At 47.5% G+C, this 27,804-nt stretch overlaps 1 protein-coding gene across 1 annotated transcript in view; it reads left to right on the forward strand.

The window, feature by feature from the left end:
- The window catches only part of CPS1 (carbamoyl-phosphate synthase 1), a 123,066-nt gene that overhangs the window by 28,666 nt on the left and 66,596 nt on the right, over positions 1-27,804 (forward strand). The window contains exons 3-13 of the mRNA XM_063933134.1: positions 1,244-1,388; positions 3,233-3,322; positions 5,696-5,752; positions 15,577-15,669; positions 18,655-18,744; positions 21,762-21,890; positions 23,388-23,494; positions 26,088-26,229; positions 26,311-26,388; positions 26,540-26,638; positions 26,851-26,946. Of these exons, the coding sequence (XP_063789204.1) occupies positions 1,244-1,388; positions 3,233-3,322; positions 5,696-5,752; positions 15,577-15,669; positions 18,655-18,744; positions 21,762-21,890; positions 23,388-23,494; positions 26,088-26,229; positions 26,311-26,388; positions 26,540-26,638; positions 26,851-26,946 (1,126 nt within the window). The remainder of the gene's footprint in view (positions 1-1,243; positions 1,389-3,232; positions 3,323-5,695; positions 5,753-15,576; positions 15,670-18,654; positions 18,745-21,761; positions 21,891-23,387; positions 23,495-26,087; positions 26,230-26,310; positions 26,389-26,539; positions 26,639-26,850; positions 26,947-27,804) is intronic.

Raw genomic sequence — 27,804 nt, forward strand, 5'->3', positions numbered from 1 at the left:
TGGACGATCTCGTCCATATTGGCCTGCATGCACAGCCGACAGGGCACCAGCGATTACCGAGCACGGGGCCGCGCATCGTTCATCGCTGGTGCCTCCACACTGCATGATATGAACGTTATCTCGTTCATTAATGAACGAGATCATTCATATCGTGCAGTGATGTCGGCCAGTGTGTAGGGCCCATAACTCTCTCTGCACACGTTATATCTGCCCCACCTGCACTGCACATGGTTTTGCCCAACTGCTAACAAGTTTTCTGCTGCGATCAACTCAGAATTAGGCCCATAGTCGCTTGGAGAAAGATAGTGGAAGGAGATAAAACACAAGCCAATCAGCTCCTAACTGCCATGTCACAGAATGAGTCTGAAAAATGACAGAAGCTGGTTGGTTGGTACTTTATCTCTCTCCAAGGCTTAGTAAATACACCACATAGACCCCTTAGATAGTTCGTAAAAAATTTTTTTACTAATCATCCTTACATATATTTTGACATCCACCTTTTAAAAACAAAGCTCGGGCTATGCAGAATGGCAGAGCTTTGTTCTTCCGGAGAATAAATCAGATATTCAATAAAACACTTACACAGATGGGTCCTCGTACATCTATCCCTTTTGCGCCATAGTGCGCAGGATGCTTTGCAAGACTACACTCCGCCATGGGAAGCCATTCCTGGACTTTTATGCTTATTTCTGTACTCAGTGTCTTTGTTGCATCATACAGGTGTGTCTTCCTGCAGTCACATTAAACAGCCCTTCTAGTTGCGCCTAGCCGTGAGCGCTTTTACTAATGGCGGGCATCTTTTTGTGCATGGCTTATTGAGGCTAGATGTATGAGGACACATCAGTAGCTGCATCAGGCATCTCTTATAGTGTACTGGGCGCTTAGGGTTAGTATATTTATTGCAATGGAGCTGGCATAAGGTTGCGCCGTGCTGTGCGGCGCAAGCTCACTCGTACCAGTCATCAGTCTTTTGCCTCTTTTACCCAGGTTAGCATTGGTGGTGCACACACAGCAGCTGCAAGTGGTGCCAGAGCCAGTATCCGGGGTACTCATTTATTTTTGTCACATTAGTGATATGAATAAGACAAATTCGCTATAAAACTGAGCTGCGGGATGCACGGCGCGGCTTCGTTGAAAGTCCATAGCCAAGTAGCTTTGTTTGGCGCGATTTGAGGTTAGGTTTATGTGGCAGTAATTACCTGGCAGTTATAAAGGCATTCACTGTATTGTCTTATACCCTCAGGTACGTGGAAGCTGTGACGGACCCGGGTTACCGCGGTCAGATTCTCACCCTTGTCAACCCCATCATAGGAAACGGCGGGGCACCCGACACTAAGGCACTAGACCCATACGGTCTCATGAAATACATTGAGTCAGAGAATATTCAGGTATGTGCACCAATCTTCGTCGGTTGACCTTCCACCTATATTTACCTACAAGTCACATGACCTCTCTCTATTTCTTTGTCCTGGCTCTGTGTCCAGCACGCAGTCGATACATGATCCGTGTATAATCAGTCACTGGGCTGCAGGGTCACCCTGAGCACACAGCCGGTGCATGTCTCCCCGCTGTAGCATGCAGTGTACCAATACGTGTGTATGTCACACAACCTTCACAATTTGTATCACAATGGGGTTGCGTGTCTTACTATGCGCAAACCAAAGCAGCTACAAAGACTAATTTATGAATGAACATCAAAACTCCAACATAGAACAAATAAACAATGCATTGGAAACAGACGGCGCTATGGTAGAAAAGGAATATCTTTACTCCCCTGTATATCCAGACATCTGGTGTCTTTAGAGTGATTCTGACTCTTCAAACATATATATGGGGAGAAAGAGAATAAACACACTATAGAGCAGGCATGTCCAAACTGCGGCCCTCCAGCTGTTGTGAAACTACATATCCCAGCATGCCCTGACACAGTATTAATGTCAGAGAATGCTAAAGCTGTGTCAGGGCATGCTGGGATGTGTAGTTTCTCAACAGCTGGAGGGCCGCAGTTTGGACATGCCTGCAATAGAGTAATACTGGTAAGCTTGCTTGTATTATCTAATGTAGTGTGTAACACCCAACCAAAGTTTATAGTAGACGTGTCCAGCGTGGTTCGGTATGCTTTACCACCGTTTGGGGTCCCGGCAGTCAGAAGACTGACGCTGGGATCCCTACAGGCGGAATGCTGGCAGGGAGTGCAGCGAGTCCCCTTGCGGTTTCACTGCGCTCTCCACGCTTCGGGCCCGGTGGCAAGATTAGCTCGCCACACTATTCTATTCCCCATTGGGTGGTGGCATGGACCACCACCCGAGTGGGAATACGGGGGCTTCGGTCAGGATTCCGACCGCCGGCATTTCACCGGCCGTCGGTATCCTGAACGCCGGGATCCCGACAGCCGGTAAATTAACTGCATCCCGTGCAGAGTATCCACCACCTTATTTAATCAAGGTTATTGGGGTAGCACGCCCACATTCCACTCACAGCCTTAAGCTGATAATCGGTCACTAGTATAATTCTTTCAGTCTCCAGATAAGAATGACCACCAAATAGGATAATGAAGCGGGGTTACCCCCTATACAGCTCACTCACTGTGATCCACTTGTATCTTTGCATGTAACACAAGACTCCAAGGGGGGAATTCAAATGGGATCACGTCCAGCCGGCAGCTATCCAAACGTTACTACTGAAGGGGCGACATCAGCATTTTAGCTCACTACCCCCAGGGGTGGGGTGCTGAAATGCACAATAGGTGACCCATTTGGGTGCCCAAACTGAACTTTTTGCAGCGCGCCCAAGAGTTTAGTCGGGTTTAGCTGCTTTATGCTATGGGCGCGATCTGTGCGAAAACAGGGGACATTTGTATATCACTTTAGACGGGAGATCGGGGGGCGATAACATTTGAATCCCCCCCCCAAGACTGCTTACTTAATAGTCCAAATATTACGTTGTTTATTGACACACTCAGCCGGTGATGATGTATAACAAACAATTTATTCCACAAAAAGCAAGTTTTTCCAAATAAAAATATGTAAAATCGATATATTTAAAAAGTTGGGTTTCATACCAAAAGTCCTTCCGCAGATATTATAATGGGTCCAATAAAGTCTCTCCCAAAATTCAAGGTAAGTCCACCAGAAGAGAATCAGGAATCCCCGTGTTTCGATCCAAGGTCTTCAGTTTTTTTTGTTTTTTTGTAAGCACGGTTAATAATAGTATCAAATGATCTTTGTTTTAGGTGTCTGGCCTGCTGGTCTTGGATTACAGTCATGAGTACAGTCACTGGGGGGCAGTGAAGTCTCTGTCGGAGTGGTTGCACGAAGAGAAGGTTTGTAGATGCTGTTCATGTATTTGCATTCGGTTCACCAGTAGGTGGCGACAAAACCACAGGTGCTGTCACACAAGTAACTACACTGGTTTATTACAGAGGAAGCATATCTGAAAAAAAATGCATTATTCTATACTGGTTTTAACTTTTAAATATTTGTTTTCTTTATTTTTCTTTTTTCTTTAACAAACAAAGGGGAGATGAGGCCCCCAACCAGTATCTTGCATAAAGTCCTCTTAAACAGGCTCTATATTTTTGTCATGTGTGTAGCATCATGAATTGTAAAAAATAAAAAAAAAATCTGCCCCCTTTCCGGAAAATCTTTCTCCTTTTCAAACAGATTTGCAGGTAGTGTTGTAGATTATCATATCCCAGTCACCCTGTGTTGCTTGCCGAGCCTCTTTTGTGTGAGCCAGTACTGGGAAAGATTTCTATGACAAGATCATTATAGAAATAATCTATACTATAGTAATTCATGTCTGTTATTTATAACCGTGCCGCTATGTATACTTTGGTATGCTCAAGTATTTTTGAACAATATTTTGCTATTCATCTATAACAATTTGGAGCATACATAACTATATGGATATTAGCCTTATGGGGGTATTCAATAAGTGTCGGAAGCTGCCGTCTTTCTGACCTATTCATTAGAAGCTGTTTTTTTCCGACAAGTCGAGAATTCCTGACTTGTTGTAAAACACGTGGATCGGCGGAATAGCCGCGATCCGCGTGCTTCTGTCAGAAACAGGGCCAAATCCGACAGGATTTTGCCCCCTTTCCGACAACCTCAATCCGACTTTTAAAAAAGTCGGATTGAGGTGAGGAGACGGGGAGCGGTGCGGCGGCTATGGGGAGCGGTGCGGCGGTTAGGGGGAGCGGGGATGAGAGGTACCTTGATGGCCGTCCCCCCAGTCAGGCTCCTCTCTCCCTGCAACGCGGCACTGGGTGTGATGTGCGTCTCCAGCAGCTCCCTGTGTTCTCACACACGGGGAGTTGCTGATAGCCGCACGCACACAGGCCAAATCTGACAGTCGAATTTGGCCACTCTTTGAATAGGGGTTGTCGGGATCCATTCCGACAAATGCATGTCGGAATGGATCCAACTCTTATTGAATATACCCCATAATCATTGACAAACCAACATTTTTCCTAATAACATGCAACATAAAGATAACTTTTAGTTAAAGTATTTCTTTTAGGATTAGCAAACTTTGGGGCTAATTCAGATGTGGTCGGATTTGCTGTCACTTCCTTGGAAGCAGCAGTGATAGCGCTGTATGTAGATGTAGCAGGAGGCGTATATTACAAGCAGATGCCTCCTGCTGCAGTAGTGTTCACGACCTGTGTCCTAGGACGCAGCATCGGATTCTTATTTACCATCGGGTGACTAAGGGCACCCATGGTGCCTCACAAGCCACCCGTCACACAGATGCCAGGAAATCTCCGTCTTACAACAGAGATCCCTGACCTCTTCCCCCGTTTGCCGCCTACGCCCCCTGAACTGACGTCGCAGGACCCGTTCGCCCATGTGCAGAGTGGCTCATGCTCAAAGTAACGAACATCAGTACTTTGCGCATGATAGCGTAGAAATGACCGCACCTGAATGACCCCTATTGTGCACAATATCGCCATCTTGTGGATGATCTTCAGTTGTGCAACATACTTTTGAATTTCATGTAGATCAGAATTTTTTTACATTATTATTATTATTATATTATTATACAGGTAATGCGTCCACTTTGCATTTGATTAGCGCTCTGCACCCATTTTTTAAAAATTATATATTATTATGACATTATATTGCTTCTTTTTTCTGCACCATAAACCTTATTGCACCATGTGATAGGGAAAAAGAGCATAACACATACAACACCGTGATGGCAAGCAAGAGCAATTGCAGGCAAATTACAGAACATTCAAGAAGCAGCAATATAATGTAATAAGAAATGATGCTATATAATACATAACACATTATAGGCAAGGTATATACAGAGTAATACAGAATATACAAGAGGTATAATACAATAACGCAAGGGACTACCTGGACATAAAAGTGCTCGATAGCTGGTGAGCGGCACTGGAGAAAGCTTAGAGTATTTATATACACATGTAATTTGTTTGATATATTTTATGCTATCATTTATTTATTATTTATTAACAGTTTCTTATACGGCGCAGCAAATTCAATTTATTCCGCTTTATTAGGATAAGATCAATGATTACTTGTATCCTGGTGTTCTAATCAATATATTATACAGACACTGCATATATTACACTTACAGTAAAAACAGTCTTTATTATCCCTTTACTTCTGGATTAATTAACACCTCAGTGAAATTCATATGATTAAGTCTTCTTTCCTCTCCTTACCAGATTCCGGCACTTTGTGGAATTGACACTAGAATGTTGGCAAAAAAGATCCGGGACAAGGTACAATACCGCCTCTTAGTCACTTTACGGATAAGTTTATCTTCGAAGAGTAAGAGATTAATAAAAAAAATACGCATTTGTCCATGGCGTTCTGTGACACATGTTGCTGATAGACCTACAGTCCAATGTGATTACAGAATAAATAGGACTCATATCAGGCACTGTACCCTGGGCAATACTTCAGCAACCAAGCGTTTTCCCCCAGAACCCTCTTCCTAGCCCATCCCACACTGGACTTTAAATATAATATCCTACTGGTATCCCACACAGCATCGGTTACGCCCACATTGCTCTGGCCACACCCACACAGCACCGGTTGCAGCTGATACCCTTATAAGTATAGGCCCTTGAACATTTTAAGCCCCGGGCCAATGTGGCTCTTAATCTGGCCCTGACAGCACAAGAAAGTTATTCAAAAAAATAGTAGGAACCTACAGTCACTAGATGCTAATTTGAGTTTGCTAGGTGTCTCAGTTATGGGAAAATCAAGTTGATAAATAAAAATGGCAGGTGTGCCACATATGGGCCCTGGATAAACGTATGGTCCCCACATGTACAGCAATTCTATTGTGCAAATGAGCTAACAATAATAATTATTCAGGCCATTATCGATGTGTGTGAGAGGAAACATTCTAATACTTAAGACAACACTATAAACATCTTAGTGATATTTGGTGGACCCCTTTCTTTGAAAGTAAAGCATTCATAACCATAACCAGAAATAACGACACAGAGACTTGAATTTGGCAGAAAATTGCTAGCTATTTATTTGTCCCTAACCATTAGGAAACCTGTAATAAAAGAGATTAATTTAATATGCCGCTCCAGCTGGCATATGGTGGCGGCCCAAAAGAACGGCTCCTTAATCTAAATTAAACTTAAATAACTCAATCCTATAAATTTACTAAAAGCTTACCATAAACCGGTAATAGGTGACAACTCAACCCCCACAGTGACTACCCACCGCTCCTGGGTGACCTGCCGCTGCCTTCCCGGACGGGTGGTCAAGCGGCCATAAGTCGATGGAGGTGAGTGCACCTAAACCACAACAAACTGTAAAACACAACAGTTTTCTCTACCATACGAAACTGCCGTTCTTTTCCGCCAATAAATAGCCAACGAAAAACAGCCAACAACTTAGAGCCAAAGCACCACGTGCCACCATTTCCAACTACCAGGGCGGGTGGGTGGGAAACCGAATCACCAAGAGACTTAAAATGGCTTCACCTTCCCTATATATATCAAGCCCTCCCCTTAAAGAAGGCTGTACTTTCCTTACAGCTAGGTCCACCCCTCCCCAGATGTTTAACCCTTTCCTCTCCTATGCAGTCAATACTCTCTTCTAAACATCTTAGTGATATTTGGTGGACCCCTTTCTTTGAAAGTAAAGCATTCATAACCATAACCAGAAATAACGACACAGAGACTTGAATTTGGCAGAAAATTGCTAGCTATTTATTTGTCCCTAACCATTAGGAAACCTGTAATAAAAGAGATTAATTTAATATGCCGCTCCAGCTGGCATATGGTGGCGGCCCAAAAGAACGGCTCCTTAATCTAAATTAAACTTAAATAACTCAATCCTATAAATTTACTAAAAGCTTACCATAAACCGGTAATAGGTGACAACTCAACCCCCACAGTGACTACCCACCGCTCCTGGGTGCCCTGCCGCTGCCTTCCCGGACGGGTGGTCAAGCGGCCATAAGTCGATGGAGGTGAGTGCACCTAAACCACAACAAACTGTAAAACACAACAGTTTTCTCTACCATACGAAACTGCCGTTCTTTTCCGCCAACAGCGAAAGACTCATCCCCAACAGTCTTTCGCACCGCCACCATAAACCTACCCTAACTCCTGCAAAGCGAAACCTAGATCCTCCAGAAAAAACATCATCCCCTCATTGGATAGATGTACTCCATCGCGCCGGAAAAGGTGGCTGTCTTTTAACCGACTCCTCGGGTGGCGAACCACCCTCCCACCGTGGGACAGCACCCACTTTGCCACCGCTCCGTTCACCTTTTTCCGGGCCTCATCAATCTGGCGACCATCCGCCACACCCCTCCAACACAATCTTGGCACCATCATGGAAAAAAAAAACCAACACACAATCGGTCCATGCCGCGGTCACACTTGCCAGATCCTGTATCATGGCCCACCGCAGATCCAAGGATGTCCTCTTCCCCAGGTCGTTGCCACCTAGATGGACAACCAAAAACCCTAGGGACTCCATGCTTGCTGGCCTGACTCACTAACCTACTCCTCAGCTCACCCCACATCATTCCTCGCCAGCCAAGCCATCTGACACCCTGTGCTCCAAGCAATGCCTGAGACCCTTCCGAGGCCACAAACCTGGCCGCCCAGTAAATGTAAGAGTGGCCAACCACCCAAATGGGCAAATAGTCTCCGAACCATCCTGAAGGGAAAAAGAGGGGTAGAATTGATTACTAAGAGGCTTATTAATTGTTTATACTGAAGGATCTGCCAAAAAAGAAAACTTTAGATCTCGCTATTGCAGCAGTCACGGCCTAGCCGACTGCACCATGTTTCGTAGCCAATTTAAAAGCGCAATTAAAGACACAAAGGGGAAAGATCAAATAAAATAAACGAAATAAAAACAGGGAGGGTGGGGGGGGGGGGGAGGCGGGGGTATAAAATGGGAAACACATGTAATAACTCAGCTGGAGGTGAAACGTAAAGACCTGCTGAGGGACTCTGATTAGACCAAATTAGCCGAATTGTAGATTAGAATTCAGTCCGTCAAGTCAGGCAAAAAATCGCAAATAACTCCAGACCCCCGCTGCCGACTCATGCCAGCAACGGCGAGTAGCTAATCCCTGAGTAGGATAAAAAAACAAAAAAAACAAAAGGGGTAACACCAACAGACGCACAACACCATAAAATCACAGAACTGTAACAACATAATACATTGCAAATTTAAACCGACCTCTCATGTGACGGGGCGAATATATCGTCTATAACTTGACGACTTCCATCGCCCCACCGCCTGTATTTCAGTTCTGGAGCAACCCGCCGCAGCAGCCAACGTCGCTGCGCCTATGCGAAAGGAATGGGCCAAAAACAGTGGGTGGGAGGCCCAAGCCCGCCAAACAGCGACTCAGCATCCATCGAAACTGGTATTTCGTGACTGGCAGCCCATCATAATGCAACAGCCAAGACCCCTCCTTAACGGGTCGCACCACCACGTATTGCCTTGCCAGCCCCACCGGGCAAACGCTCTCCTCCAGCGCTGGAACCATTGTAACCCAGCGCCCTCTCCCCCCTTGATCCGTCTTGGAGCGTCGCAACCTGCACAGCAAGGACCTCTCACCCACTACTACGTCTCCGACCAGCATGCGCGAATCTGCTCTCTTGGAAGGCGCTACCAACTCAGAAACTCGAAAGGCCCCGTGGTAAGCCATTGAGAACGCCAAACTAAACAAAAGCGTCTCAAACCTGGACGACGCGACTCGCCCTACTGCCTCGATGACGGCCGGCAACAACGCCGCATCGATGGGCCACCTCCTATCCGGTGGCGACGGCGCGACTCGCGCCCATCCTTTCATTGCCTTCCGCAGAACCTCGCTTTTTGTTACGTCAGGGACGCCTCGCTGCTTGCAGAAAAATGAGATGCCTGCCAAATACCGCGAAACCACTGCTCGTGACCTACCGGAGACGTAAAGCTGCCACATAAAAGAAAGCATCAGCCGATGCCTGCTCTTACCTTGTTGCTGACGACCTTGGACAAACTCGTCCCACTCATTCCAAGCATGTCCGTAAGTCTTGAGCGTGGCTGGCGCGACTGACCGCAACGCTATACCCTCCAGTCCGGCCCGATCACCTGCCAAACCTAACCGGGACAGTGAAAACCCTGCTCGTTGGCCTCAGGTGCCAACAACCAACACCTCTCCCACTGTCCTCGCGACAAAGCGTCGACAATACCATTCTCCAAACCGGGCACATGTTGCGCGCGGAACCACAGGTTCCTACGCAAGCATGTCAAAAGCAATTGCCCTAGCACCCGCATAACCACCAACGAATTTGCCCTTTGGTTATTAATCGCATGCACCACGCCCAGATAATCGCATCTAAACAAAATGCTGCGATTAGCCAGCCGATCGCCCCAGACCTCCAACGCCACCATAATGGGAAAAACTCCAGAAGCAAAAGGTCCTTCGTGAAACCCCCGCGATGCCATTCTGCCGGCCACGCGCACCAAGATCCCTCCAGATGGCAACCGAATCCAGAGGCGCCCGCTGCGTCGGTGAACAGCTGCAACCTAGCGCTGTCCGCCATTGGGGCCTGCCATATACACACCCCGTTGAAGTCCTCGAGGAACGAGGCCCATATTGCCAAATCCCTCTTAATCTCTGAGGACAAACGCACGAAATGGTGCGTTCTGGCACACCCCGCAGTCGCCCTTCACAGCTTCCGGCAGTACACACCTAAAAGCGAACTCAAATGAGCCGGAAGGCGCCTGGAGCCTTCTTAGGAACCACCCCCACTGGAGAGATGACCAAGTCATCCCCCGAAGGAACACACCGCGTTGTTAAACGCGAAACATTTTCCTTTTGTGGTGGCACGCCCCCCTGCGCGGACTGCCGACCTACCTGACTTGGCCAATCCGCCGTCCGCGCCGAACCCCTGGGAGGACGACCCTGCGTGGTGCCCGTCCGCCCCCGGCTTCCGGGGCTCCTCCGCCTGTAGCGAAGCCCGGGTGACCTTGAGCCCAACCTCAACGTCCTTGAACCCGAAGTCCATGACCTGCAAACCTTCCTGTTGTTCCCTGAATTCCTGATCGTACCTGCGCCACTCCGATCCCGAAGACGTGCGCTGCATGTCATGTATGAGATGCAGGTACCTTATTATATTCGTGTGCTCTGCTGGCCTGTCCTCCAGGTAAGATGCCGCGAAGACCCAGAACCCGGCCATGCAATTATCGAAGGTACGGAATGCCTCAGCCCCGATGCCCTTCTTTGCGCCGCCACCTTATGCTCTTTCTTCGTGACCTTCGTCAATACGAACACGTCCACGAAGTCCCCCCTCCAAATCTTCTTGCGGCAGCTATCTCGCAGCCCCCGCAGTACAGCAGTATAGACGAATCGCACGACACCGGGCAAATTGCGAGCTTCTTGGCCCTGCGCGCTTCCTCGCTAAGCCGCTTGCGCCTGTTCCGCTGCCCTCTTGGCGAATTTAGTTGCCCGCTTCTTTGCCCTAGTTGTGCTACTGACTTCGGACGCCTGTGACGACATTGAAGATGAAGAGGAGGAAGAGGAAGAACTACGCGAACTAAAGCTCGTGGAGGAACCCGAATACCGACTGCACCACCTTACCTGATGCCGCCGACTCCCCCGACATGGAATCTTCCGGCGCGTCCAAATCGTTGCCTTCCTCCTCGAAATCTGCCATCGCCTCATCCCCGAGCTCCCTTGAAAAAGAGGAAGAAGCGGAGGACCCCTCCAGTACTCGCGGCACATGCCGCGGCCTCCGTGCTGGGGGCGTTGCGGCCGTGAGCTCCCCCGCGTCCTGCCCTGGACCCTGTTGTAATTCTGCGGCGACCGTCCCGAGCTCACGGCAGGCGCGTGCCACCCGCTGCGCCGCCATAGCCCGCCGGAACGAACAGCCGTTCTAGGGGAGGCAGCCGCGGCTAGCGGCCCTAACACCTTCACCGCTGTGGCCAGGGCCGAGCCAGCGCTCCGGAGGGGTCGTGACTGCCCCAAAGCGCGGTCCTGGGTCCTTCGCCGGGGCCCGCGTGCGACCACGCGCTCGCCGCCCGACATGCGTGTGCCGGGCATCCGACGCACGCTGCCCTTGCGGGAAAGCGGAGGCACCGCTGTCGGCGCCCGCACTGCCCTTGCCTCTGAATTTGTCCCCTCTTCCCGTGTATCGGAACTATCCGATGCCGCAGAGGGGGGGGGGGGGGTGACCGCCGCGAGTTCCTGCGGCGCGTGCAGCAGCCCCGCGGCCACTAACCCATTCCCTGTCCCCCCTCCTCCCCCGCAGGCCGCTAGATTCCGGCCCCGGGGGAGTGATCTGAAAAGACCGGGAACCCCGCGGCGCAGCAGAGCGCGTGCGCACCGCTCCGCTTGCAGTGGACACGGGCTCGCGCACCTCCTGTGCACGCACCCCGTGACCTCTTGCTGCCGCACCCCTTCTCCTTGGTATCGCACTGCCCTGCCAGTGATCATAATTGCCCTGTCTCCCCTCTATCCCCGGCTCCCGCCGGATTCCGGCTGCCTGGGAGATAGCAGGGGAGACAGCAGGGCCGGCGGCGCTGCTGCGCACACACGTGCGCGGCTAGCGGCGCCAAAGGCGAGCGTGGGCGCGCGCGCACCTCGGGCGCGCGCCCCACTGCTCTCTGTCACCACAAGGCCTCTTGTCTGGGCTCCTGCATTAAGAGCCCCATTAGCTTAACCTGGTTGATCACTGCCTCTCCCCCTCCTTCCCCGCTCCACACCGTGTTCCGGCTGCGGGGGAGAGGGCTGAGGAGACAAGGAGGAAAGCGGCGCCGCTGCGCGCACACGTGCGCGAGCGGCACCGCCGGAGCCGCGCGTGGGTGCGCGCGCGTCCCACCGCTTCCGGTCCGTGCTCTCTCAGCCGAAGCGTTTGGGGATGACGTCGTGCGAGGCCCTGCAACAGGCCTCGCTCAGCTGGCCACCGTCCCCCGCCCAGTGCCCTCCCCCCGCCTGGAACCACTAGCCGGCCCCGGCAAGGGGGAAGAGCTGGGCATCGAACTCAGTCTCCGGTCCCTGGATGAGCGCCCAGTGCGGCGCGCTCCCGCGGGCACCCGGCACTGGGGCTTCCCCGGCCATGCCCGGAGGCAAGGGCTGCTGCCCGCCCACCTCCGTGCGGCCTGACTCCCTCTCTGATCCTCCTCGTCGGCCGCTCCCGCCAGTCACAGCCGGCCCGGCTTCCGCCAGATCCCTCTAGGAGGCCCTAGCCAGCTCGCCCCCGGAACCAGCCCCCACCGCCAGATGAGCGGTAACGGGCTGGGGTCCCGGCGGACCGTCGTGGGCGAGTGGCAGCCAGAGCACTGATGTGTGACCTAAATGCAGGGGGCTGACAATAGAGATGTCTACTGACTCTCTGTCTCAACACAGTAGCTGGAATCATCAGGAAGTGTGAATGACTCGAGTCACTCACTGTTTCATGAGTGGAGACAGCAGCAGCAGCAGCTTCTCTCAGACAGAGGGAGGAAACTCTGTGTCCTGTGTCCTTCAGTCAGTGTGTTCTGCTGTCTTTAGCTGTGATTGGCCAGAGGCTATACCAGGTGACACCCAGTGGGAGGGGGGAGGGAGCAGTCACGACTCACCAGTCAGTGAGTGCTCTGCTGCTGTGCCTGATCCATGTCATGAATCATGATTCATCCTGAGTCTGCCAGTGAGTGAGACAGTTGTACACTGTGTAGACTCAGTGACTCAGTGGATGGAGCTGATTCATGCAGCAGGAGGTGGAGCCCCTGTGGTACAGGGCTCTCAGCTCAGTGCTCACTGATCCTGCTCAGTGTGATTGTGGGTGGAAAACTCCCTGGAGGCTAGATAGTGGATAATATAATAAATCCAAGCCCACCTAAAATCATCCAATCAGCAAAGTATGCAAGATTAAAAAAAACGTTTTTATTTGGTTTAGTTACAGAATGAATGATGTGTTTCATGGCTGTTAAGCTTTCTCTCCTCAGCCAGAAGTAATGTCATATTCTATAACTAGTATGCAATAAGTGGTTATTAATAATATATCAACATAACACTGAATCTATGTTAATATATTATTATCAGGGCATAAGCAGCTGCCTCCCCCAGATACACTGTACAATCACTGCAGCTGAATAACTCCATGAGTCCAGCACTGATCCTCCAGCACTGGCAACTCACTGATTCATGTGCAGTCTCTGCAACACATTCCACTACAGATGAGTCATGACTCATGTGCAGAGACACTGACTCCAGACACTTCACTTCACTGTAACTGTACTTGCACAGCAAGAATCCCCTAATAAAACAAAGTTTTGCTTGCACTGCAGCACTCACCTAACCGAATCACCAAGAGACTTAAAATGGCTTCACCTTCCCTATATATATCAAGCCCTCCCCTTAAAGAAGGCTGTACTTTCCTTACAGCTAGGTCCACCCCTCCCCAGATGTTTAACCCTTTCCTCTCCTATGCAGTCAATACTCTCTTCTTAGAGATGTCACAGTCAGCGAGCTTAGGACACTGCCCTCTCCAGTATACCGGCTAATAAGTAACTGGTGCTTACTATTGTAATCTATAGCAACCAATCAGGAGCTGTCTAGCATTTTTCTAGTGCTAGTTAGAAAATGAACAGAAACATCTAATTGGCTACTATGGGTTACAGCACCTTCCGTGCACCAGTTTTCATATATGCCTCCTACAGAGAGAGAAAACTGCGCTAGCTAGACTTAAAATTTGTATAGACCAATAAACCAAGACATCCTTTGATGTTTCATTTGCTTAACACCATAAAAGACATTGGGGGTTATTCCGACCCGATCGCACGCTGCAGTTTTTTGCAGCCGTGCGATCGGATCACAACAGCGCTGGGCAGCGACGAAAAGAACGAAGAAAGCATTTGCAGCTGCGAACACAAGAAGATTGACAGGAAGAGGCCAGCTGGGGGTGTCAACTCACCGTTTTGAAAGAGTGTCCGTCCGAATGCAGGCGTACCCGGCCGTTTCCAGCGAGGGATCTTGACGTCACCTCCAGGCCGGATAGTCACAACGGCCGAGTAAGTCCTGAACTGTGCAGATCGCTGCACAAGCGATCGCTCCCCTGCACAGCGTTTACCCCCTCCCCTGTAGTCCGCGATTACCTGGTTGCAGCAGTGCAAAAATCCGCCTGCGTGCGACCAGGTCAGAATGAGGGCCATTAGCTTTAGGCGATGAGTGCAGTAAAGCAATTACGGGTTCAGCTCCACTAACTTTCTCCATGTACTATGATGCTGCATTCAGATCGCAAATGCCGGATCCTACCCGGTAAGTGAAACGTGTACTTACCGGGTGGGATCCGGCATTTGCGCTCCGTTGCTGGCTTTCCGACCCGGCAATATACCGGGTCGGTTGCCATAGCAGCGGAGGGCGCAACAGCAGCAGGGGCGGGGGTGGAGGCGGCGCCGGGAGATGAGCTCATCTCCTGCGCCGCCTCTGCCTATGCTGTGAATGGGAGCCGTGTCGCATCGGAACGGCTCCCATTCACACTGCGCCTGACCCGGTAATCAACCCGGTAATAACCCTTCTTTTTTACCGGGTTGAATTACCGGGTCAGGCGACCCGCTAATTCTGAAAAGGAACTTTCACATCGCACACTGACCCAATATGCCGTGTCGATACCGGGTTTTTAGTGCGATTAGTGACTAAAGAATGTGAATTGTAGGAAAATAACCATTATAAAGTAAACATTCCCCTGTGCCTGGCCTGTAATGGGAGGGACAAATGGGAGTTTTAAATGAAAGCTATATGTGGAGCGGGTATGGATGACAAGATAACGCCATACACTGAAATTCACGTTCAAAAAATAACCTTTATTTTTTTACTGTTGGATAACAATGTGATAGACGTGTTACTTATTCCCAGCAAATGTGCTGATATTTGTCAGCCCTATAATACACCACGCCTCAGTACTCTCACAGTATCATTCAGTTACATATGTCTACTGCCAATTGTGTTACAAGCACTATTTTTAGGTATTGAGATATTTATCAAGAACTGTAATGGCAAAAATTATTAGGAAAATGCCAGGAACTGGTTTATGTGAAATGTATTTTTATCACTTGGAATATAATATTATAACTGAAGTATTTCTTTATCCAGGGCACTCTACTGGGCAAAATTGAATTTGAGGGACAGCCTGTGGAGTTTGTGGATCCAAACAAGAGGAACCTGATTGCAGAAGTATCAACCAAGGTTAGAGAAATGAATGTCGCTTGTAACTGGTCCTAGCTCAGACATCCAACCTCTGACATTTCCCAATACCTTCCATACTCTATGGGGCTGATTCCATTACCTGGAGGGGCTTATGTTATGGCAGGGGGATCTCACACTGTGTCCTTGATATAGCGTAAGCTTACCGGGAAAATCGGAGGGACCCCACACCAGCTTTTACACGCCACACCAGCTTTTACACCGATTTTCTAGTACCAGACCAAGCTGGGTGGTCCGGGTCTGGCAATACCCCTTTCACACCACAAAAGTAACCCGGTATCGAGCCAGTATATTGCCGGGTTGACACGGGTCGCTGTGCGGTGTGAAAGGGGCCATGGACAAATCCCCGGGCCGCCTGACCTGGTAATTCAACTCGGGAACAAAGCAGTGTTATTCTCGGGTTAAATACCGGGTAAGGTGCAGGGTGAACAGGTTGATGGGTCGATGTGACCCGGGACCCGTTCACTGCATCGGGAGAGCCTCTGCACCTGCTCCCGACTCTACCCCCACCCGTGATAGCAACCCGACATGGCATATTGGCGGGTCGAGGTGGCAGTGTGTAAGGGTCCAATACCGGGTCTCACCCGGGAAGGACCCGTATGCAATTTCCGGGTGGGACCTGGCATTGCGATGTGAACGGGGTATTACTGGTTTTGGGAAAGGGTGTGTGTCTGGGGGGGTGGGATTAGCATAGTTTTTACATTGGCTTTAAAACAGACCTTTAATGAATCTGCAGATCCTATTGATAGTTGGATCATTGTTCTAAAGTTGGTCAGTTTTTAAAGATTTCTGTACGTTTTGACTTTAGTAAATCTGCGGTTTTGGTCAGTTTGCAAAAATCCCAGAACCGACAGTAAATATACCCCTAGGTCTGTGGACACCCAGAAAACTTGGTAGATGCATATGGGCTTATTCAGAAGATCATGATCCAGAAACTTACATCTCCTTGTGCCTGGTGAGTCAGGACTGGAGTGTTCTGATGTATGAGAAGTACAGTTATGGCATGGTGGCGCAATTGCAGACCAAAAAGGCAGATGTGCCCGAGGAAGTTGTGTTATATGCTGGTGGTTAGTGGCAGTGAAGGACGTAAGATTATACGAGGACCATATGCTGCTGTCACTGCAAGGCATGTATCTTAAGATAGTTGCTAGTTTGCATTTGGTCACAACTGAATGCAAATTGTGCTTTCAATTTTGGGGGCAATTGCATCCAACTCACCATAAGCCTTACTGTGTGCAACCCTCATTGGGGTTGAGGGGGAGCAGTGGCAATGGAGGATGCACCATTGACTCCCTTGCGATCCCTGAATGTGACTGAATGGATGAGATGGCAAACAAATGGTGCAAGTGGACATGGGTCAGAGACTTTGGAACCCACAGGACTTATGCCCATTTGCATGCTTTTACTGGTGTAAGGAATAATAAAGAAGCTTGCACGCAATGTTGAGCTCATCTGGGAAATCAGAATTGGCTTCAAATATATGTTTGCAGGCTTGAATTTACATATGAAACCTGTCAGCCAATAGACTACGGTCTACAGAAGTTCTAAGAGCCAAAGAGAAGTACTGATTGGGCATCCGTTTTATCCATCTCAGATTTGGGATCTTGTAACATAGGGTCCTATTTATTAAAGGAATGTTGCTATCAATCTGGCTATTCAACAAAGGGGTATCGGCATAGATATGAGATGTATGTGGTGCTCACTATGTTTCTGATTGCAGCAGCAGTCCATGGGGTCAATTCTATTCTCCGACAGTTGAATAGCGCCGGGAATTAACTCCCGACGCTATTCAATTCAGCTCCAGTTAAGTGGCGATGGCCCGTTCTCGCCGACTGAACAGGTTGAATTGTCGGGAGAACGGGTATTCTCCGACTTAACTCCCCGGCGCGAGGCAGCACTTTTGTCGGGTTTCTTCTCTCATCCCCCGGGGATGAGAGAAGAATTCCCAACAATTGAGGGTCACTCGTCGCTGTATTAAATAGCGCCGGGAGCAAACTCCCGGCGCTATTCAACTGTCGGAGAATAGAATTGACCCCATGTAGTTATTTTTATGAGGGACTGTGAAAATGTCCAATATACCAAGGCCCCAAATCATAATTTGGCCCCATAATTTCTTTAACATTCCTGCTAGTGTCGCGGTCCTCAAGGCACCCTGACAGTCCAGGTTTTCAGTATATCCATGCTCGGCCACAGGTGACTTAATTAGCACCTCAGTTAATTTGATTTAACCATCTATGATGAGCCATGGCTATACCAAAAACCTGGATTCTTTAGTGGGGTATGTATTGGGAAAAAGGTGGTTCTGTAGCTTCTTAGTTGTTATTAGAATTGAAAGCCTAGAGATCCACAAGGTATGAATGGATATATATGAGAAGGAACATACAAAATAACAATAGTGAAGACTGTGGAAGAAGGGTAGTAAATTATAAAGTGAATGTACTGTATAGTACTCGACCTTTCTAGAGTGGTATCAGACAATAAGTTCACCAGTGTCCTTCGGTGGTTTCAGGTATAACCAGTGGGTGCAGGTAGTTGTGAGGTATTTTCTCCTGTTACACAGGGACTGTGCACCGGAATTCTTCTCCTCAGGAGTCTGCAAATGTTTTAATGTCTTCCCGGGGATGGTATTAGATGCTTGAATACCTGTACATCTACCTGCACCAACTAACTATACCTGCAAGCACCGCAGGACATCAGTGCAATTATTGTCCAACGTCTGATACCACTGGCCCTTTTTTCCACTCTTTTCACTGATTCATGAATAGACCCCAGTGAGCGGTGCGACTCTCCACTCGAAGCCGGGCAAATACCGGCATTAGCGTAAGGTGGTGAATCTGGTTCCTGTGGCCGTCCACACATGCTATACTTGTGACTTGGAATCAGACCCAGAGCTACAGGAGCATGCAGAAGGAGCAAGATCAAAGGAGATATTCTTAAAAATTGTTACTTTCTTGCATGTAATTATAGGATATCAAAGTATATGGGAAAGGGAACCCTGTGCGCATTGTGGCCGTGGACTGTGGAGTGAAACACAACATCATCCGTCAGCTGGTAAAGGTAAGACAGAGAGATGGAATGAGAAGGAATACTGGTCGGGGGATAGAGTGCTGCTATGTAATAGTTATTATTAGCAATACAAAGATTTGTATTTTTTTTTGTTTTGGAAATGTGTTATACTGCGCTCCTGTATCAAGCAAATGATACACAGGTCAGCAGTTAGTATATTAGCTCATATGTTATTCTTAACTGAAATCTGGTAAACAGAAAGGGAAACATATACTGTAGTAATCTTAGTGTAACCAATGTGAGAAGATCTGATATTACTCCCCTCACCGTCAGGGTTTCCAGTCCTGGATATATGTGTTATATACAATCTTATAGACATATTACTGATCCCTGCCATATTATACTGGCACATTATTACGCTATACCAAATTTGACCTAAACAGTATAAGTGTCATCTGCAGCTCAAAGGAGATGGGCCCTCATTCCGAGTTGTTCGCTCACTAGCTGCTTTTAGCAGCATTGCACACGCTAGGCCGCCGCCCTCTGAGAGTGTATCTTAGCTTAGCAGAATAGCGAACGAAAGATTAGCAGAATTGCTACCAAATATTTTCCTGCAGTTTCTGAGTAGCTCCAGACCTACTGCTAGACTGCGATCACCTCAGTCCGTTTAGTTCCTGGTTTGACGTCACAAACACGCCCTGCGTTCGGCCAGCCACTCCCCCGTTTCTCCAGCCACTCCTGCGTTTTCTGCTGGCACGCCTGCGTTTTTTAGCACACTCCCGGAAAACGCTCAGCTTCCGCCCAGAAACACCCACTTCCTGTCAATCACACTACGATCAATCGAGCGTTGAAAAAACGACGCTCGACCATGTGTAAATCGACTAAGTTTTGTGTGAAAGTACTTAGCGCATGCGCGATGCGTACCATGCGCATGCGCATGTTTGCCGTTTTTTCACCTAATCGCTCCATCGCGAAAATCGACAACGAGCGATCAACTCGGAATGACCCCCATTGTGAGTAAGGAGTTTTACAGTCCTGCAGAACCTCAGAATCTCCTATGTATCATTGCACCATCAGGAGGGTCTAATGCGATTTCTTGCAGAATGATAAACGATATATATATATATATATATAGAAATTTTCAGTAAATCAATCAGCGGCACTCAGAGACTATGACAGCCATGAATAAGGTGCTAAGTGCTTTTAATCCATATAGGCAAAAATAAGTGGTCCAACGTTTCGGGGCGGGGACGCCCCTTTGTCAAGGTGAACAATACGACTCTGTATTTGTTCACCTTGACAAAGGGGTGTCCGCGCCCCGAAACGTTGGACCACTTATTTTTGCCTATATGGATTAAAAGCACTTAGCACCTTATTCATGGCTGTCATAGTCTCTGAGTGCCGCTGATTGATTTACTGAAAATTTCTGGATGCATGTTCCAGAGGGCACCAGAGCATCATCGAACTTTTATGGAGAGTGCCGATCCGAGCTATATATATATATATATATATATATATATATATATATATATATACATACAGGTTGAGTATCCCTTATCCAAAATGCTTGGGACCAGAGGTATTTTGGATATCGGATTTTTCCGTATTTTGGAATAATTGTATACTATAATGAGATATCATGGTGATGGGACCTAAATCTAAGCACAGAATGCATTTATGTTACATATACATCTTATACACACAGCCTGAAGATCATTTTAGTCAACATTTTTTGTAACTTTGTGCATTAAACAAAGTGTGTGTACATTCATACAATTAATTTATGTTTCATATACACCTTATACACACAGCCTGAAGGTCATTTAATACAATATTTGTAATAACTTTGTGTATTAAACAAAGTTTGTATACATTGAGCCATCAAAAAACAAAGGTTTCACTATCTCACTATCACTCAAAAAAGTCTGTATTTCGGAATATTACGTATTTCGGAATATTTGGATATGGGATACTCAACCTGTATATATACTGTATATATAATTATATTGACTGAAAGTTTTTTTTAATGGATGGTGACCTAGATCACTTAAAAACAAACAAACAAACAGTGAACTACTATTCTCAGCATGCCTTCAACATATGCATACTCATATCAAGGGTCTCTGATCTTTTCTTCAAACATTGCATAGGTAAATGCAAGGGGGAGGGGCTTCCAGTTGCCAAAAAACCCTCCTCATCTCAGCCAGAAACTCAAATCAAGACCACAATAATTTCACTAGATCTGCGGCAACACCACGCAGTATAAGGGACGGCATGAAGCTGCTGCGCATGTGCTGTGGCAGCGTATTTTTCTAGTGTCTTGGCCCTGTATACTATGTATATATATATATATATATATACACATATTATATATATATATATATATATATATATGGGTGGTATTCATGTGACCGCCGGTCAGCTGACCGGCAGTCACATGACCTCCTCCACCAGCCCGACGGCTCACTCTCCCGATGGTCGGCATGCCGACCAACAGGGACTATTTCCACTCGTGGGTGTCCACGACACCCATAGAGTGGGAATAGAACCCCCCCGCAAGGGGCTTGCTGCACTCGCCCATCCCCGCCGGGATCCCGGCGTCGGTATGCTGCCGGGATCCCGGCGTCGGTAAGCTGACCGACGGTCTCCTGATCGCCGGTCAGCAGTACTAAACTTATATATATATATATATATATATATATTAATTATAGTGTGACACGCAGGTACTGGAACCACTATCAGCATAAAAGTGTTCTCAGACTGCACTGTATTTAGAACTGGATTTATTCAACACCACAACTGGCAAAGATAAATCCACGCAGATCACAAGGCATCCCCTTATTTCTTTATACATTGAGAGACACACACTGGTCTGCGCAGGTACCGGAACCCATAGTTTTATACCAAGATTCAGAGATTTGGACAACTCATCAGGTACCAGCAGCCCCCGAAGCGAGTTACTGATTACTGTAGCGCTCTGCGCCAAACCCTGCTATTTGTTAGAGCGTAGCCCAGGAATATTTTTGTCAGTCTTGGTCTTATATATATATATATTCCTCTCAATATAGCGAGGAGCAGAGGTGAATCTTGTCCCCTGGAATCATGACTTCTCCAAAATGGAATATGATGGTCTCTTAATTACTAGTGGTCCCGGGAACCCAGAATTGGCCCAGCCGCTAATACAAAACCTGAAGAAGGTAAGTGAGCATCCTATAGCATTTGCAGGCAGAGCCGGCCATAGGCATAGGCAAACTAGGCAATTGCCTAGGGCATTTGATATGCCTAGGGGCATCAGCAGCTTCTGTTGATTAAAATGATATGCGGCATGCCTATATTCTGTGTGTAGCATTTCATATGCAGATACAGCCACAGTCTCACACAATATATAGGCATGCTGCGTATCATTTTAATCAGCAGAAGCTGCTTTTGCATCCTAGCCACATAGCAATGCAAATAAGATGCATTTTCATTAAAAAAAATGTGTCCCCGATGTTAGCATTGAGGCAAGATTTATGAGGACACATCTGTATCCAAGCAGAGGCAGAGGTCACAGTGTTAGTGGCAGTGTGAGTGCTGTGTGCATGTGAGTGGGTTGGTTGTGCAGTAGTGTTCGGAATATGTAAGGAGCATTATGTGTGTCATGTAAAAATGCATTAATAACGTGCAACATATGTGTAAGGGGCACTATGTGTGTCATTATGTGTATAAGGGCATTAATAATGTGCGGCATATGTGTAACAGGGTACTACTGTATGTGTGTCATTATGTGTATAGGGGCACTAATAATGTGCAGCAAATGTGTATGGGGCACTATGTGTGTCATTATGTGAATAAGGGCATTAATAATGTGCGGCATATGTGTAACAGGGTACTACTGTATGTGTGTCATTATGTGTATAGGGGCACTAATAATGTGCAGCAAATGTGTAGGCGGCACTATGTGTGTCATTATGTGTATAAGGGCATTAATAATGTGCAGCATATGTGTAAGGGATATTATGTGTAAAAGGGCATTAATAAAGGTTGTCATAATGTGTAAGGCACATTATGTTTATAAGGACATTAATAATGTGTGTCATATGTGTAAGGGACATTACTGTGTGGCATTATGTGTATAAGTTGCTCTACTATGTGGCATTGCATATAGAAAGGGCACTACTGTGTCGTCTAATGTGAATAAAGAGCAATAGGGTGTGGTGTAATGTGAATAAGGAGCAATTCAGTGTGATGTAATGTGAATAAGGGGCTCTACTGTGAGGAGTAACGTTTATAAGGTAAAGTGATACTACTGTGGGATGTAATATGAATTATGGACACTATCGCATGATCAAATGTGAATAAAGTTGCAGTACTGTGTGGCGTAATTGGAATTGGGGTTACTATTGTGTGGCCATGCCCCTTGCCAGCAAAAACACACCCCTTTTTGGGCTGTGCGCCAAATGTGCAAACTGTTCCTATTTAAAATATAGGGGGTACAAACACCAAAATAAGGACTGTTATGGATGAGGGGTGGTGGTGCTGGGAAAGAGGTGCAAGGTCAGAGGCGGAACCAGCGGTGGTGCTAGGGGGCACCAGCCAAAATCTTGCCTAGGACATCATATTGGTTAGGGCCGGCTCTGTTTGCAGGCACCGTATGAGCTGTACGTGTGGTGTGTGGTTTGGTAAGCTGATTTTCTCTTCCCCTAAATCCTCAGGTCTTCAACAGCGACCGCAGTGAGCCCGTGTTTGGTATCGCCAAGGGCAATGAAATTGCAGCATTAGCAGCTGGCGCCAAGACATACAGGTTGCCCATGGCGAACAGGTAGGGTGAAAATGTGGAAATAAAATGAAAAGTTAACACAATATTTTAGGAATTATATATAAAACTGTCAAAATGTTATTACAAAACACAGTTAAAAATGAGCGATAAAGGTTAGCTACAGAAATCAATAATTAATAAATGTAAAGATGTGTCATCATATAAATAACAGTATAGCACCTGAATACCTTTAGGCCCTCATTCCGAGTTGTTCGCTCGGTAGCTGCTTTTAGCAGTATTGCACACGCTAAGCCGCCGCCCTCTGGGAGTGAATCTTAGCTTAGCAGAATTGCGAACGAAAGATTAGCAGAATTGCGAATAGAAATTTCTTAGCAGTTTCTGAGTAGCTCGAGACTTACTCCTACACTGCGATCAGTTCAGTCCTTTTCATTCCTGGTTTGACGTCACAAACACACCCAGCGTTCGGCCAGACACTCCCCCGTTTCTTCAGACACTCCCGCGTTTTTCCCAGAAACTGCAGCGTTTTTCCGCACACTCCCATAAAACGGCCAGTTTCTGCCCAGAAACACCCACTTCCTGTCAATCACACTCCGATCACCAGAACGATGAAAAAACTTTGTTAGGCCGTGAGTAAAATACCAAACTTTTGTGTTAATTTACTTGGCGCAGGCGCACTGCGAACATTGCGCATGCGCAGTTTGCGACTAATCGCTCCGTAGCAAAAAAAAATAACGAGCGAACAACTCGGAATGACCCCCTTACTACGGTAGTTACCACTGCTTTAATAGAAATGGCCAAACTATCAAGTAGATACTTGGGACGGTGTTTGTAGTCATTCGTCTGCTTCGTCACATATCAGGGAAAATAATATGTAAGATAACTCTCCCCTGTACACACATAGTGGTGCGTAGTATCACTATGGGGTATATTCAATTGAAGTCGGATCCATTCCCACATTCATTTGTCGGAATGGATCCGACCTGGGCTATTCAATGCAATCTCAATTCGACTCTAAAAAAAAGTCGAATTGAGACGCGGGAGCTGAGACGGGGGAGAGCCGCGGGCAGACGGGGGAGAGCAGCACTACAGCAGCGGCTATATAGCTCCCCCCCCCCTCTGCCTCTCCCCCATCTCTGCTCCCGCATCACAGCCGCCGCTCACGGCAGCGTCCACCCGGCTCCAGCAAGCGAGGTCTCGCTTGCTGGAGTCGGGTGGACGCTGCTGCGAGCAGCGGCTGTGACACATCCTCCGGCGCTGCTCTCCTCGTCTCTGCTCCCGCATCTCACTTCGACTTTTTCGACACAAGCAAGCGGATCAGCAGCTATTCCGCTGATCCACATGCTTTTGGACAAGTCGAATTCCTCGACTTGTCGAATAATTTGGGGCTAGATTGAATAGGTCGGAACCCTTTCCGACCTAAAAAAGTCAAAAACTTTTCGACAGACGACAGCTTTCGATTTCAATTGAATATACCCCTATGGCACTGGTTCAGAAAGTATACCAGTTGGTGTAGAGTACATGCACCCAGAACAGTGTGGGCGCAGCTATACGGCAATACCGATATAATCTATTCTGCTAGTTATGACTACCTGTGCTTGGATGGGTAAAATGTGGTGGGTCGAGAGCGTTTTAACACGGACCAAGTATAGTACAGGATGGTTTGTGCTATGGCAAACACAAACAGACCCGAAAAGACACTTGTACATCTTAGAAAGACATGTCATATGTGACTGGTCAGGTGCTGAGTTAGAACGTTACGTATTTAGGATCTGAATGTTTTTTTTGCTACTGCACATTTGAATAATGTGCTGCGATGATGGTCAGCTGACTGCGGCTGCAATCCCGTACGCAGTCATAATTGCATCAGCGTCTCAGTTCTGTCAGCCTGTCCGAGTGGCCAGAAGGTTAATGTTATGACTCATCTGGGTCAGATGTTTGTGTCATTGTACACAAGCGGTGGCACAGAGATTCTCAATACAATCCCCTCCCCCGCGCCTGCAATATTTGCATATTTTTGCAGAGCTGCTGCGTACACATTCACAGCTGCGGTGCCATTACACCTCTGAATCAGGTCCTTAGCACGCTAACCTATTATATACCAACAGGGGCGCCGGAATGTTTTTAGGTTGGGGGGAGGTTGAAAAAATATATTTTGGCGCCCTCATGGTGCCGGCCTTCTCTACCTTTTTAGCCCCCCACCGCTGTGCGGATGAACGCTTACCTGCAGATCCACCCGGACGGCATCTCCTTTAAAAACAGCCTGCTACCGCAGGGTGCTGTGTCCTCCTATCTTCGTTCGTTGTGTCCTAGCCGCCACCGGCTGTCTCTCCTTCACAGTTGCATTACAGGGAGGAGGCGTGGCCATCCCAGGACCATTGCCACGCCTCCTCCCAGTAATGCAACTGTGAAGGAGAGACAGTCGGCGGCAACTAGGACACAACGAAGGAAGACAGAAGTACACAGAACCCTGCGGTAGCAGGCTGTTTTTAAAGGAGATGCCGCCTGCAGGGATCCAGAGGTAAGCGCTCCCCTGGACCTCTGTCATCCGACACCCATGTATACCAACCTGCAGTGAGTAATTAGTTCTAGCGTGACTAGCTCCTATAACTTATGACATCTGTGTTCCTTCTTGCAGAGGGCAGAACCAGCCTGTTATGAACGCCATGAATGGACAGGCCTTCATCACCGCTCAGAACCATGCCTATGCCGTAGACAGCAAATCCCTGCCTGCAGGATGGAAGCCCCTTTTTGTCAACATTAATGACCAGAGCAATGAGGTGAGAAAGGTTCCTAAGCCTACTGTATATAATGTGTATGAGTGAGGATATACCTAAATATGCCTTCATCTGTATTCACAGGGCATCATGCATGAGACCAAGCCAATCTTCACTGCCCAGTTCCACCCAGAGGCCAACCCTGGTCCTACTGACACAGAGGTAAGGAGCTACAGCCCACAGCCAATCATCAAGCAGGAGCATTATAAACGTGTTATAGAACAGATACTACATTTATTAGACTTATGTTGTATTAGCGATTTCTACTTTATACTCTTCACTGTATACTGAGCAATTTTGTTTTGGCTTTTAGTTCCTGTTTGATGTCTTCATGTCAATGATAAAGAAGGGTAAAGGCACCACCCTGGCATCCGTAATGCCCAAACCAGCTCTGCAGTCTAAAAGAATTGATGTAAGAAAGATATAATGATCACTGCTGAAACCGCCTACATTATTGAAATCCACTTCTGTAATCGTTACCTCTCTGAATTAATTTTTTCTTGTCTTTAAAATATAATGAATTGAGACTTGGTTATTCAATATTATAATGAATGCCAGTGTCTTACAGAAAAGCTTAAACCACCGTTTTAATGTCCTGCTTGTCTTAAACCTCCCCATTTGCAGGTGTCTAAAGTCCTGATCCTGGGCTCCGGTGGTCTGTCCATTGGACAAGCGGGAGAGTTTGACTATTCGGGATCTCAGGCAGTGAAAGCTATGAAAGTGAGTGAAGGGTTTTATCCCTGTCTGTAGTACAGCAGCAACATTTTCTATCCTGATCGGTAATACATATACAAGTTTTATGATTTCATGTTGATTTAATTAACATAATACAATTAACTAGTATCATTAATGCTTTTCTTATAAATTGGGAGCAAATCTCCATACCTCCTAACATTCTAATAAACGAAAATATGATTCCTGTGCGAGTGCGTAGGAAAAGGGGGTGTGGCTTTGCAGGAGTTCCGCTATCGCAAGCCATGCCCCCATTTTTCATTACTAAGGGGGCATGCCCAGCACCCCCTCTGTCTCCATTGAATAGAATGGATAGAATTAATAGTCTATTCAGCGCTGCTCTGCTAGGCAGAGCAGTGACTGACAGGAGCCTCCAATCTGCCCCCCCCCCCCTCTCCGCGGGACACTGCGGCCCGCGGGTGGGACAGCGGTACAGTCCCATAAAACGGGACTGTCCCGCGAAAATCGGGACAGTTTGGAGGTATGACTCTCTTGATATGTTTGGCTTGGGCCCTAATTATTAAACTTTTTGCGGCCAACCATCTGAGCATGTCCGAGAATATTGCTGCATCAATTAGTTGCATATAGATTGGTTATGACGGTGAAGATGACATCTGCTGCGGTTCCTCCTTTGCGAAAGCAGCGTTCTACGAGAACTGAGACTATGCGCCATTTACCAAGCTCCGAAAGCTTAGCTTTTCATATCTTTGCCTCACTATCTTTAGGCTGCAGCTTCCTAAATTGATGCATTGCCCGGTTGCAAAGCTGTGAAGTAAAGTGATTGTTTAAAAACTTTAAATCTTAATTTTTTACTCTTATCGTAGCCCATGTACCAGCAAGAGATGA

The sequence above is a fragment of the Pseudophryne corroboree genome, chromosome 7 (genome assembly GCF_028390025.1).
Source record: "Pseudophryne corroboree isolate aPseCor3 chromosome 7, aPseCor3.hap2, whole genome shotgun sequence".
NCBI lineage: Eukaryota > Metazoa > Chordata > Amphibia > Anura > Myobatrachidae > Pseudophryne > Pseudophryne corroboree.